Consider the following 14,013-nt stretch of genomic DNA (forward strand, 5'->3'; position numbering starts at 1 on the left):
CATTTCAGGCTTTAGGAGTTAAGAGAAGCATGATTATTCCTCTTCCACACTGCCAGGACCATTCATGCCTGATTTGAAACAGGTTGGCAAAACTGGCTGGTCAGGCTGGAGTGTAGGCAGTGCTGTGTTTGTGCTCTCTCCTGCCTTGACGTTCATGGCTCTTCTTGTCTTCCTTTCTCTCCCAGCTGCTGCCAGGCACGTTTGTGACCCCCTGTGCTCGGATGTGGGCTGCTGGGGCCCAGGACCCTTCCACTGCTTCTCCTGCAGGTTTTTCGATCGCCAGAAGGAGTGTGTGAAACAGTGCAACATCCTGCAAGGGTAAGGTGCACCTGGGGGGTGCTTGAGGTTTTGGCAATGATGTGTGAGTTTGGGTTTTTAGAACGTGTTGTAGCTAAGAAGAAAGCAAAAAATAGGGTCTCTGGTTGCATGGGATTTTGCCAACTTTGCAGAGATGTTGTCTCCCTCAAGCAGATGAGGAGACTGTCTAGAGGCCCAAGGAGGCTAAGCCTTACGCGTCCTTCCCATAAGAAATAAAGGAGCTTAAAGCCACAGTGAAAATCCAAGCTATTCCTGTCATGTCAAGCACATCAGGCGAGAGCCGGTGCCAGTTGCGGTCGCTGGTAGCTCAGTCACCCCTGGAGCCAGGGCTTCCCTCCTTCGTAGGCTTCCTCCCTGCAAAGAGACTCTTATATTGGCTCAAATGAGTGGCTTGCCCTTGCAATTTGCAAAGTTGCAGTCAAGGGAGCATGAGCTTTCATCCGAAAAGTACTAGGAGCAGCAATTTCAAGCAAAATTATTGCTTCAGCTTCGCTCGGGCTGAGGAAAACATATCACTGCCTGTGTGTCAGGACCGCAGCTGGGTTTTTTAGTCAGTTTAACAGGTGATGTAGGTGGGAAATGCATGGTAAGCCCTGAAACTGATGGGGATTTTTTAATAAATCTTTCAAAGTTTGACTTTTAAAAATCGTGAGTGTTAAGCAAGTACTTGACAGGGTGCTGATGCCCCTGATGTTTGTATTTCTCTAGCAACTTGCAGTTCAGCAGCTGTCTTTTTTGTAACTGAATTCCCTCCAGCAGCTATTACGACCTGAAGGGCAGATCTGGGCATTTTTTGTGTCAAATGATGGGTAGATTTAGTTTAATTAATAACACCATTACTTGAAGTGGAACAGCTTTATTGCTATTGAAACCATCTGTTCCCAACTTTCATATTTTAATGATTCATTGTGTGTTGTAGGGAGGGCATGAATTTAATTATCAGTGCATTGCTGTTTAACTTTCCTAATTATTATTTGGAGCCTCGGAGTCACTTGAACTGTTTTTGCTGATCTCTTTGCATCACTACCATTTAAAAGCCTTTGGAAATCGTTGCCAATATTCTGTGTCGTTAGCTTAAAAGGGAAAGTAAACTAATTTGTAGTGTGCAATCTGGAGTGCCATGTGTTTCACCGTCAATCAAATTTCCGCTACTCTTACCTCTCCCTTGTTGCGCTGAGCAAGTGCTACCGGTGTAACCAGGAGGGTCCCCCTGTACCTCCTCCTGTCTCAGTACCATCATCCCAATCTTTTTAAACTGGAAAAGTCAGGAAAATGAGAGACAATCAAAATTTATCACTCGTTAATCAGCCTGGGTTTTAATTATTTCTCTTTTTTTGTTGTTTTCCAGGGAGCCGCGGGAGTTTGAAAGGGACTCCAAGTGCCTCCCCTGCCACCCCGAGTGCCTGGTGCAAAACTCCACCGCGTACAACGCAACATGCACTGGACCTGTAAGAGCAGATGCAGCTTAGCAAACCTGCGCCTCAAACCGTGTATTAATACATATTTCCCATGTTGAGATAATCCTGAGGTCTCATTTACCCTTCTCTGGGATCAGGCAGAGAAGGGGGGGTTAGAGGGCAAGATCTCGGGGCAGGGGAGCAGAAACAGGAGGGGGAATCTCAGGGTGTTATTTCTCTTTTGTGTCATCCATCATACGTGTAATCCACAGCCGCAGGCATTGTAAGGCCTTTCTTTTTTGTGTCTTTTTCCAGAAAAAAAAAGTAAGGCTTACTTACATATGTAAAGCTACAGTAATTTGGCAAACATTTCAGGAACTGAACTGCCAAGTTGGCGTGAATAAATTAGATTTCCTTATTCAGACAGAAAAAACTGTAAAAATAGTGGATTGAAACAGTAGCTTGTTGCCTTATATAAAAGCCATGATAAAATTGTGACCAAAAACACAGAAAAAATATGCAGGAAGCAGTTTTTACTTAAAACCATGTTCTTTCCTCTAAGTAGGTTACAGTAAAAACTTACATTAAAGCAATTTAAGGTATAAGTTGTGTTCAAAGAAAGGTGACCAAAACAAAATGATTGGATTTTCAAACTTCTTTAAATATTCCAAATTCATACAAAAGCTCCTTCTACAAAAGTCGATACAGTCTTGCTAGTCATCCAGAGTCTTCCTCAGTTTTGTTCTTCTTTAATTTTGGGAATACTCTTTTGCGTTAGGAAATTTCCAATTTGGCAGCAGTGCAAAATTGTTTCCTTTTAGTCAGATCAAGTTCATATCTTAATCGTAAAACACTAATTCTCTTTTTTTTGGGGGGGGGGTAATTGAACTCGAATCTCCTGCGTCCATCACAGATCCTCCTCTGTGCTACTTAACCCAACTCTGTAAACACCTCTTGCCATCCCCTGCAGCCACTGAACGTTCAACCTTTGCCCATCATCAGGCTGCAGGGTCACTGCTCAGTAATGTGAAGCATTTCCATCCTCCCTTCCAGCTTAGACCACCATGGCCTAAGGGATGTTATTAAAATCATAATCTCCTTCAGGCAGTGACCACTTCTTTGTTCCATATTTGCCCTGCATCTAGTAATCAGTCTACTATAGTGACCCTTAGACATCACAGTAATTAAAATAATCTTCCTATAGTGTGTCTTAGTGTAGTCCCACTGTGGATCTGGTCTGGTTTTTCTCCATAGTACAATTTGACCCAGAATTGCTGGTTTCGCTGGTTTAACATATTTAGGGCATTCCTGGCGCTGTTATAGCCTGAATAAAAATAGTTCTGCCAAAGGCAATGCCTTTAAACACAAACTAAGTGCTTTTCAAAGTAAAAAAAAACACATGGACTCCTTGGGTTACTTCCTAATCCTCTGCTTCTCCCTGACAGAGCAAAGAATCTGCACCGAGAAACCAGGAAGATAGTGATTTGAGGCCAGTCCTTCAGGGAGCTGACAGCAGCTCCAGCTCCATCATTTTAAATCGTGTGCTGGTAGATTGCATGAGGCAACAGCCGGGCCCTCTGCTTTTCAGCTTATGCCTTATCAAGGCGTCATTAAATTATTCCCCATTTTAAATGAACAATGCAAACTTTCCAAACAGGCAGAAGGCAGGGGAAATAAAGCAGCAACACTGAAACTCAAGAAAATATTAACTTTAAACATCAGGTACTACCTTTTGTGTGGTCCATCCTACAAGAGCAAATACTTGCAAGAATATTGGGTAGCAAGGTAATAAAACCAGATGATGCTGAAAACTTCCAGCAATGGAAAGCATTTAGATGTATCTTCCGAATTTCCTCCTGAATAAGCTGACGTAAGGGCACCATAAACAAGCTGTTTCTCTTTGCAGGGCCCTGACAATTGCATGAAGTGTGCCCATTTTATAGACGGCCCCCACTGCGTGAAATCCTGCCCAGCGGGTGTTCTGGGCGAGAATGACACCCTGGTCTGGAAATATGCCGACGGGAATGCTGTTTGCCAGCTCTGCCATCCAAACTGTACTCGGGGGTGAGTAATGTACTCGGGCTGCATGGAGGCAGGGGGAAAAAGAAATAGGGGAACAGCTCGTCTCAAGCTCTTTCTCTTCCTGACGGTCCCGTTTCAAACCACGGAGAAGAAATAGCAGGGAGCGAGAGAGGTCAGGAGTACACAGGTAATGTCATCAGAGCACAGTGGGCTTTGTAAATAGGGAAAGTTCAGTGCCGCTTCGTCTTTACACAGAAGGGGAAAAAAAAAAGGAAATGTTTTAGGGGGTTTGAAACAGGTTTGTTTGTTGATTTAAATAGGAAACTTCCTGGAATTTTACAGAACTCGCCCACCAGTGATGTACCTTGTTTTTTTTACCACCTGGCTTGGTGCTGGGTCCTCTGTTTTTTGGGAGGAACATCAGTGACATCTGGTGGATGCTGGGCTCCCAGGCCCCGTTTTTCTCTGTACCTTTGATTTTTTAGGAGGGAAACAAACCCCAGTGGGGTACCACAGTGATTTTCTTTCTTTCCTTCTTTCCATATGCTAGCACCTGGTCCGAGTTTAAAGCCTTGCTTGCCTCCTGAGCGTGGCTTTATTAATGAGCTTCACAATAGACCAAATCTGCGTGAACTGTTTTTGTCCTCATTTGGGGGCAGGCTTAAACCACCACCTGTAATGAGCTGTGAATTCAACTGTACTTAACTTACATGACAAGCTGCCTTCTGGTTTCCAACCTGCAAAGGACATGAGATGTGCAGTAAGCTTTTAGCGTTTTAGACTTGGTTGTTGGACTGTGATGCTTTCAGAGCAAAAAAACAGCCCACATTTGGTGTCTTTTCCTTCAAAGGTCCCTGCCCTGTGCCCTGCAGGTCTGTCCAGTCCAAAATTCTTCTGTAATATGCCTGTAATATGCATTGCAAGAGAGAAGTTGCAACACTCCTCCAACTACATGCAGATCAACCATCATCCCATTGCACATTTGGCTAATTCAACTGCCGAGTCATTCAAGAGAAGGATGCCCAGACCCCCACCTTCATGGAGAAAAGAAGATGAAGGGTTAAAACCATAAGTGACGGCCCTTCCTAGTGCTCCTAGTGAATTAGTGCTCTGGTTTTCAGATGGTAGCCATAACAGCCATGTAGGTTTGCCATGATTTGCAGCAATGCCTCATGTTTTGTTACAGTCGCAGGCAAGGCTTATCAGGGCTTTCCATCACACTCCTGAGAACAAATGATCTCCGTTGAAAAGGGACCTTAATAACTTTGCTCTTTATTAATGACCTCAATAGTCCTTACTGATACAAACTGGCCACGGTGACCCAATATCTTTCTTCTAACTGGCCACATGGAAATGCAGGTGATCACTGGGAGCAGCGTAATGGGTAACCACATCTGAACAAGGCTTTCCACTGTGTGGCCTCGATAGCGAGATCAAACACTAGACTCAATGAATGCAAACTTGAAGAATGTAATCTGCCAGACATCGACATAATGACAAGCCACGTGGTGGCTCTTTGTGCACATACAAGTCTCCAGATTTCATCAGAAAAGTCAATTCCTGCCTGGCTTTAGCACTGGATGGGTGTACCACAGGAGTCTGGCAGGTGATGGGGTAGGCTAAGGGCATGTTTTTTAAAATTAGGGGCACCCAACATATGGCTTGGTGTATTTGGCACTGTATTATTATGGCAGAACATAAAAAGTAGTATCAATTTCATCTCTTACGTGAAAGAACTGGGCTGTTTGCTCAATGGCCCTTTTCAAGTTGCTGCCCAAATGTGGCAGAAGAAATAGGCTGTATCCCTGAAGAACTCAAAAGAGCTACAAGAAGGTAGTGTTAGTGTTTTTGCTTTACGGATGGGACATCCGTGGCCAATGGCATTGCCGGGTAGAGAGCCAGTGTCAGAGGCATAACATGGGAACGTGCAGTCTGGCGCAGCATTGTCCCATGAAGGCAGTCAGTAATGCCACTTACTTCTCTTCACACCTTCCCCTCGTCGTACTGCGGGAGTGGGATCTGTACAGCAGTGGGTGGAAAAACATCTGTCTTGCAAAGTTTTTGCATCCTTAGAAACCACAGTCTCAGCAATTTCTGCGTGACAAGAAACAACAACTTTATTTCTGTCCCTGTCCAATTTCACAGCTAGAGCCCACAAAATCTTATCAGCGTGATTAAGTGCGCTGACTTCAGTAGTCATGCAAGTAAGGGTTTCTAGGACCTGGCTCTGTTTTCCTAATTTGAAGAAGCTGCAAGTAAAGAAGACTTCTCTTCCCAACTGAGCTTTGTCATGAATTTTGGGTTTTCACTTTAGGTGTGCTTGCTGGTAGTGCATCGCTTCATTTGTATTGCTGTGAAGAATCCCATCTAGACTAATTTTCTTTGCTGAGTCATTTGTTCAGCCTTCATTAGAAAACAGAAGGGAGGTAGCTTTCTCCTGCTCAGCCCAAAAGACCCTTTCTCTCCCATTTTCCCTGCTTAGGGATTTTGTACAAAAAGCTTACTTTTGCTTTTACTACAGCTGACAAAATACACTCCAATAAAGAGAATGACATCCCAAAAGCCCTGGAATTACCCCATTTATACCTCCAGCAACTAATGACACACACCAGCTTCATTAATCTGCTCGGCGTTAAAGGATTTGGTTTTCCCTTGCCACTCTTCCAGAGTACGGGAATTAAATTCAGCCACAGCCACTGGGGTTGAAGAGCAAGAGGGAGAGAAGCCACCACTGTAGTTAATAGCACTGGCTGACATGTCCTGCCTCCGCAGGCACTACCAACACTACATGTCTCCCCAGGCTTCATATGAAATACCATGGGATTTTAGACAGGGGTGAGAAAACAGTCAGGGGGTCCAAGAGGGAAGGTTGCGGCAGCACAGCACAAATGTGACACTCTGAAGGTTAATGAGAAAGAAAGGGCAGAGGAAAGTTCTTGTGAGGCTTTAAAAAGCCCAATGGTTTTCCATTTCTTTTATGACTGTGAAGTAACTTAAGGTGTTATAGTGTGAGTTCCCTCTGAAAAGTCATAAATCATAGCAACCTGGCCGTATTATATCAAATTAGGAGCTATGAGTCGAGGGGAAAGTTGTTAAAATCTTGATGGATTTGAGAAATAAATGTGTCCGCACTGGGATGAGCGATATTTACGTAGACAGATGAAATGCTCAGTTCAGGATGCAATAGTTTTCAGGGACTTGTACACAGCACTGATTTTCCAATAAGTAGAGAAATATTTCAGAGACTACAACTGCTGCTAGTTTCCATCTGATATATGCATAAGATCTTGTGACAGTTCATAACAGAAGGTCACATTTCTCATTTTGGTTTCTGTAAGCAGAAGAAAAACTCTTCAGGAATGGAAAAAGTAATTGTTTGGATTCCATAAAACCTGGGTTACCTATGTTGGGTGTCATCATAAAATTCCACATTACGAAAGATGGTTATATTTAGTCCTGGATGGATATTTGTCATAGGCTTTGTTTCTCCTTTGACTTGTGAAATTAAAAAAATTCATGTGGGATTTGAAAAGCACAAGCTGATCTGTCATTTTCTTCCCAAACACCTTTTTACTTTATCCCACTGGACTTCATATTGATGGATTTGTGTGGGAAATAATTTTAAAAAAGAAGGGGACAGACGAAAATCTACACCTCTCCTGCTTCTACTTTCTGGTGTAGGAAAATAACTGGTTGGTCATTCCTCAGAGGATAGATACTGTCCCCTCCGCCAATTTTTTTTTGCTGTTAGGAAGCTCATTGGAGGACTTGCCATCATAAAGTAGCAAGGCAGATCGGTATTTTTAGGAAGACATAATTTGAGGGACCACAGTCACATCCTGAAATAATGTGAGGTCTTTTATTTTCACATCTTTATCAGGAGAAGCTGCACAGGCTTTGTTGCATTAGCATACAGAAATTCAGATCTGGGTAGTAGAGCGTGGTAGGATGAGGTCTGGAGTCTGAGATCTGTTTTCTGTTGAGCACCTGAAGAGTAAAGCCTGGTGCAAAGTCAGATACGTCTCCTGTGACCGTAAGCAAGCTGGTGGTTCTGCTCTGCACGTGCAGCCTCTCTGTGCTTACTTACACAACTGAGCAAACAAACCAAGCTGTAGGCAGACAGGGAATACTAACAAAGCTGGGTGGCTGGGATCCGGGAACCAGTATGCACAGCACTTCCAGCATGTCCAGGACACTGGGATGCACATTCTTGCATGGGAGCCCAGTGAACTCACAAGACCTTCCAGATGCTGGGTCTTTGGAGCACTGTGTTGGCCCAGAAACAAGGCAAGTGCAAGGGAAGATCAGAGTAATGAAAACAAACAAACAAACAAAAACCCAATAAAACGAGTAGTTGCTCCACCTCTTCCTCCCCCAGACCTAGATCAAGTTATGAGATAAGAACTGCAACTCCACGTGCCATTTTGAAATTTTTTTGGTTTTTCCTCTTGGGGAGAGGGAATTCAGAGCAGTTTTCCCAGCACAGGCTCACTCCTTACCCCCTATTTGACCTCCTCTGGAGTTGTTTTGCGATGATCCATTTTCTTTAAGTCAGCGCAGGGAGCGGATACCACAAACTGGACTTTTCTCCTTGCTGTGCTCTGTTTTTCAGAGGTGATGTAACCCTCTCTGTAATGCTCTCCTTCCTTGGCAAACACCACAACGACCACAGTTCCCATGAAGAGCATACATCTTATAGCCCAACAGCACTTAGGGAATGCATGGTGCCTCTCATACCTGTTAGACCATCAAGTGAATGCAGTCACTGTGTTTTCATCCGTGTTGTTTTTTGCATTGGGCTGCCAAAATGAATTTCAGGCATTTTAAACTCAACTGGAGGGTGAATGACTTGCTAGTAGAGTTTCTGGCTCTTTGGATAAGATGCATTACCAGTAACATAAGACCTTAGATTCTGAAAGAAAAGTATCATGGACACATACCAACAGACTGCAGCCAAAGCGAGTGCTGTCAAATCCTGTTTTCTGATGGGAATGTATATCTGCTACCCAAGTTTTCTATTGCAATAGAAAGTCTGGAAGTTGGAATTTTTTTACTTGTGAGGAAACAAGGATTATGCAGGAGGGTCTGCAGTGACACGTTTCCATGTGGCTTTCTGCCCTTGTGCAGGGGAGAGCTTCTGTGCTAACGACGCAGATGTCCACGCAGAGCCAGGGAATCCAGGTCCATTTGAATTTTGTATTATCTATGTCCTCCCCGCCTTCTACCACATGATAGAAAGTTGTTTTAAAATACTCTTTCAACTGAGTATGCAGCATAACTATGCCTCTAGATAAAAGATTTTGGAGCAAGGCCATTGACTGATATTTAATAGAGTGTATGAGTATTATAAATTCCTGTGTTAATACTTCGACGGCTCTGAAACATAAACTTTTCAATCAGTAGCACTCTTCTTAGTTGGAATTACAGAAGTATGTATGCCAGAGCCAATATGTTTGTAATGTTCATTTGTTTTTACAGGTGCAAAGGGCCAGGTCTTGAAGGCTGTCCAAATGGGTGAGTATTTCATCTGCTACAATTAACGACAGAGCTGGAAAGAATGCATGCGTGTTTACATTTCCACACTGGACACTGCAAGGCTGGGACTAAAGTTAAGTCTTCAGCTCTGTACAGGGAAGTGACAGATTAGAGCAGGCTCTGACCTATAAAAATTATTTAAAGAACTGAGAAATACTCCTACAGGCACAAGATTCCAAAACCTCCTTCTGCTTAGCTTGTTTGTCAAGGTGAGGCCTGGGACCTTTTACTGGAGAACAAAAAGAGGAGCTGGAATAAGAAAGGATTAAGGGCTAGTGGCAGAGAGAGATATGTTTAGGATTGATATGGTTACCTGCATTACAGAGGATTCATCTCGGAGACCCCGGAGGTCTTTTCTAGCCCTGTACATCTCTGTGCACAGGTGGACATTCATTCTTCACACTAGATCTTACATTGCACTGTTTGGCTTCATGACTTCAAGGTCATGCAACAAGCAAACAGGCTTCTCTGACTAAGAGGGATTTAGTTTCTGGCCACAAAGTCATGCTATGGCAAGACAAATTCAGCCTAGAATTACTGTTAAAAAGTGACTCTATTTAATAGTAATCCCTGGGGTAACTTAGAATGAGTTCTTATAGATCTCTAAGTACTGACCAAAAAGTAACCTTGGAAAACAGGTTTTTCTTTTCAACTTAAATTTGAAATGACCCAGGCTTTAAAAAAGAGGCAGCAATCTGTACATACAACGTGGATGGTTCACACATTACCTGGCCTCAGACATTTGTACTTGGGGAGGAGTGCTGATGACCTGAAGTTCATTGTCACCTTTACAGCATGACCCTCCCAATAATGGCGAGATGTCAGCTTCATTGCTGCTATCACAACTGCCTATGCCTTCTTGATATCCCCTCCTCTCCAGGTGCTTCATGTTTCTAATCACATGCAGGCTGCCCATGGCTGGCATATATAGGCATCACAGATTTGATGCTCATGTGCTTGATGGGTTTGTCAGAGGGAGAAGAAACCCCCTCACTTAAGCTATGAGGATCAGCTCCAATTGTGAGTTTGAGACAAGAGTGAAGACTTTGAGCAGGTTACAGGATGAGGAACTGAGAAATACAGATGCCCAAGATATCTGAAATGTCAGATACATGGATGTCCAGAGTCTGCGTTTGATCAAAACCTAAAAGCTTCATGCAACCTCAGTGGGATTTTTTTTAAATCTTACACCTAAGCATTTTTTTCTCTTTCAGCTCCAAAATCCCATCTATCGCAGCTGGTGTTGTCGGAGGTCTCCTGTGCCTGGTGGTGGTCGGCTTGGGCATTGGCCTTTACTTGCGGCGGCGCCACATCGTCAGGAAGCGGACCCTGCGCCGGCTGCTGCAGGAGAGGGAGGTGAGTGCTGCCGGCACAGCTGCAACACCGGCTGCTTTATTTGGGGCAATGGGTGCCGGCCTCCTCGTACCAGAGAATTAAAGCACCGTGCGTCTGCCTTGTTACTCAACAAGCCCTTGGGTTGGCAAACACAGCACCTGCTGCGCAGTTGTGCACCTAACACCTTCTCACTTCATCTCAAGTCTGATCCCTCTGGATATATTTTCAAAAGCTTTAGGGGATTTAGATGTCTGGTATTTAGATACCCAGTGAAAATCATTGAGATTGTCTACTTGGAAAAAACTACATCTTCAAGATGAGGTGCAGTGTGTTGGCTGATCCATACCATCTTGCTGCGTTGACCCTCAGCCTCAAATCGTTTCTTCCTCCAGACACGCCTTGAGGCTGCTGTGGCAACTTGGACGCTTTTGAAAATTTTACTCCCTTGATCAGGCATATGTCTGATCCTGAGGAAAAAAAATGAGAGAGAAAGGAGAGGAGGGAAAGGAATTGAGAAAGTGTTTGTGTCTTGTCTTTGGTTTGTTTTTAGCACAAAAAACCCACAAAGCCATCAAAGTGAATGGTTCACCCTGTTGGGCATGAACAAGGTTTCTACACTGCTTTTTGTTTTCCCCATGGTTTTGTGTGTGTTACAGCATCACCCTCTGGGTACCTCACACATAAAATAGCAAAATTCATTATCCTGGATTAAAGCTGCTGTTTTATGATCAGCTCCCTTCTCTTTCTAGTCCAATCTTGGTAAATAATTAGCAAATTTTATTTAGCATTCTGCTAAAAGCCCAGTTACAGCTTCCTTCTGTGCTTGCTGGCTTTGCAGAGTCAGCTGCTAAAATTCTTTTAAAAAAGCTGTCCTGCTTTTTAATGCACTTAATATTTTACATACTCCTGTATTCTACAGTTGTGGTAGTAGATTTCAGTTTGTGCTCAGCTCATATTGTACCCACTGGACTCTTCAAAATTAGGATATTTCATCACACCAGAAAGGTTGCTGGCCCACTAAAATCAGATTGTATCTAGCTAAATACGGTTATTTTTAAGGGAAAGGAAAAATAAGGCACTAAGGGAAAAAGCTGACTTGCGCATAAAAAAAGTAATAAATATCCTGTTTGGAGGGCATTACTGCCATTTGCGATAAGGCTTGGGTCAAATTTTGAGAACATCAATAGTCAATTCACCACATCCTTTTTTACTGAGAAAAGAATCATTCTCAGAGTTTCAATTCCTGCTTGTAAACCCTGTGGCCTGGGGGAGCCACTGGTGCCATGGGAATTTCTTCCAGTTAAACAAGAGCAGACCTGAAAGGTTGCAGGTGATTCTTGCCCATTATTTAAAACATTTTTATAATTTATTCACAAGTTCAAAAAAAAAACCACTTCTCTAGGATCTAGTGGAAATTACATTGTTCTTCATGCCATGTGTTTTAAGGCTTTGAAGTCAAAGCCTTTGTTTGAACAGTAGTATTCCCTCATTCTCCTTCAAAACGGCAGTCACCACTCCGTGATTGATTTTACCTCTAAAATTTGGAGCGGCTCTAGATATTTATTGCTGCAAGTCAGAGTGGACCTGTCCTCCCATAAACTGCACGTGAAATAAAATGTTCATTATTTTAAAGGAAGGATTTATTTGCTTCCCCGAAGCATGCTGCTTGCTGTCCTCCTAGTCTGTATATCCTTCTAACATCTTCTTCTCCCTGCACCAGCTTGTCGAACCCCTGACGCCCAGCGGAGAGGCACCAAACCAGGCTCATCTGAGAATTTTAAAGGAAACAGAATTTAAAAAGGTCAAAGTTTTAGGCTCTGGAGCTTTCGGCACTGTTTATAAGGTAAGATGACCATGTTTCTCTTCCCCTTTTTGTCTTGCTCCCTCATTCAAAAGACACCCAAACAAAGGATGAACTGGGAGCTGCGGTCATTGTGTAGATTTTTTTTTTAAACTAGATTGTATAGCATGCATATATTCAATGGTAGAGAGATGACTCAATCTTCATTAGTTGAGTTATGACTTGGGTAACATGGCAAATTTTACATAAGATGTTGCCAAAGCTGAACCTGGAGGACAAAGATCTTGACTTAAAAACTACCACAGCCAAACACACCTTGTAATGAATATGAGGAAAAAAAAGGCACTTTGGTCAGCTCTGTGCTAAGCCATTTTTCTGTGTGGTCTGGAGTCTTGTTTTCATAATTGGCATTCACTCTTTCATTAGAACTGACTCAGATGTGTGGAGGTGTCTACACACCTTCAGTTGTGTAGGTCCACAAAGTATTTTTTTCTCTTGGTGTTTGTTATCCTCTGTGTTTCTGCTTCACCAAGTTCCACTTTTCTGTGCTCCTCCTTTTATTCTGGATATGTGTTTCAGGCTTTGTCAGTAGTACTGAAATATAAACTGTAGATTCATATATCTCTTTATAAAGCTCTGCATTCTGAAGCAGGCTTCCTAGCGGTGGCTAGGAACTTCAGGGGCACAAATCCCATTGACCTCTGAAAATGTGCACCTACCTTGCTGGGTACTTTAGCAGTGTCCTCGCAGTGCCACGCCATTCACCTGCCACCTAAATGGCCTCCTGACACTATAGATGTAGAGCACTAAACCAGTCGGGCATAAACCTCTCTGCCACTGCATACGTTTAGGGCTGGATTGTTTGTACAGTGTAGATGCCATCTTGCTTTCATGAGAAAATGCCAATTCTTTTCATCCCATGATTTATAAATTGGAAGTGGCAAGATTTTGCACATGCAGTTGCTGTGGTGTGCTAATTAATTAGATTTCCATCCGCAAAAGTTGTTCTTTATGCATCTCTTGGGCTATTTTTACAGGGACAGTAATGAACATGGTTTTCCAAAAAAATACAGTAGAGGTGACTGAAAGAAAAATACCACTCATTCCATTAACAGGATTCTGTTAACACCCACAAGACACTTTTTTGGGGGATATTTTCATTATCTGCCATGTCTTCCCATTGGTCAGAATATATAAGTCTACTCAGAAGATGTATATGTAATTGTGAGAATTAAGCTGTTAGATATGAGACAGAGTAACTCTTTGTACTTCTTTTTGGTAGGGGCTTTGGATCCCAGAAGGGGAGAAGGTTAAAATTCCTGTTGCTATTAAAGAGTTGAGAGAAGCTACATCACCAAAAGCCAACAAGGAAATACTTGATGTAAGTTTTCATGTTTGTTTTGTCAAGTTGTCAGTAGTCTGTGGATTTTCCCCTGTAACAACTAACGGGATTTCAGGATTCTGGGTGCGAAGATATAGTTTGCACCTCAAACTGCATTCTCCATCTAGAAGTACTGGGCTTTGCAGTCTAGTCTGTGAAGTGCTTTTGTGTCTCCTTATGAACCTTTTGCTCGCAGTCCAAATACTGATGTGATACTTCTGGGG

General features: G+C 43.0%; 1 protein-coding gene across 1 annotated transcript in view; it reads left to right on the forward strand.

Moving 5' to 3' along the window:
- Positions 1-14,013, forward strand: part of EGFR (epidermal growth factor receptor) — a gene marked incomplete at its 3' end in the record, with an annotated part of 161,154 nt that overhangs the window by 131,521 nt on the left and 15,620 nt on the right. Inside the window, exons 13-19 of the mRNA XM_082014695.1 lie at positions 186-318; positions 1,667-1,766; positions 3,622-3,779; positions 9,216-9,251; positions 10,487-10,628; positions 12,328-12,450; positions 13,691-13,789. Of these exons, the coding sequence (XP_081870821.1) occupies positions 186-318; positions 1,667-1,766; positions 3,622-3,779; positions 9,216-9,251; positions 10,487-10,628; positions 12,328-12,450; positions 13,691-13,789 (791 nt within the window). The remainder of the gene's footprint in view (positions 1-185; positions 319-1,666; positions 1,767-3,621; positions 3,780-9,215; positions 9,252-10,486; positions 10,629-12,327; positions 12,451-13,690; positions 13,790-14,013) is intronic.

Source organism: Phaethon aethereus, assembly GCF_964289735.1.
Source record: "Phaethon aethereus genome assembly, chromosome: 2".
Classification (NCBI taxonomy): domain Eukaryota; kingdom Metazoa; phylum Chordata; class Aves; order Phaethontiformes; family Phaethontidae; genus Phaethon; species Phaethon aethereus.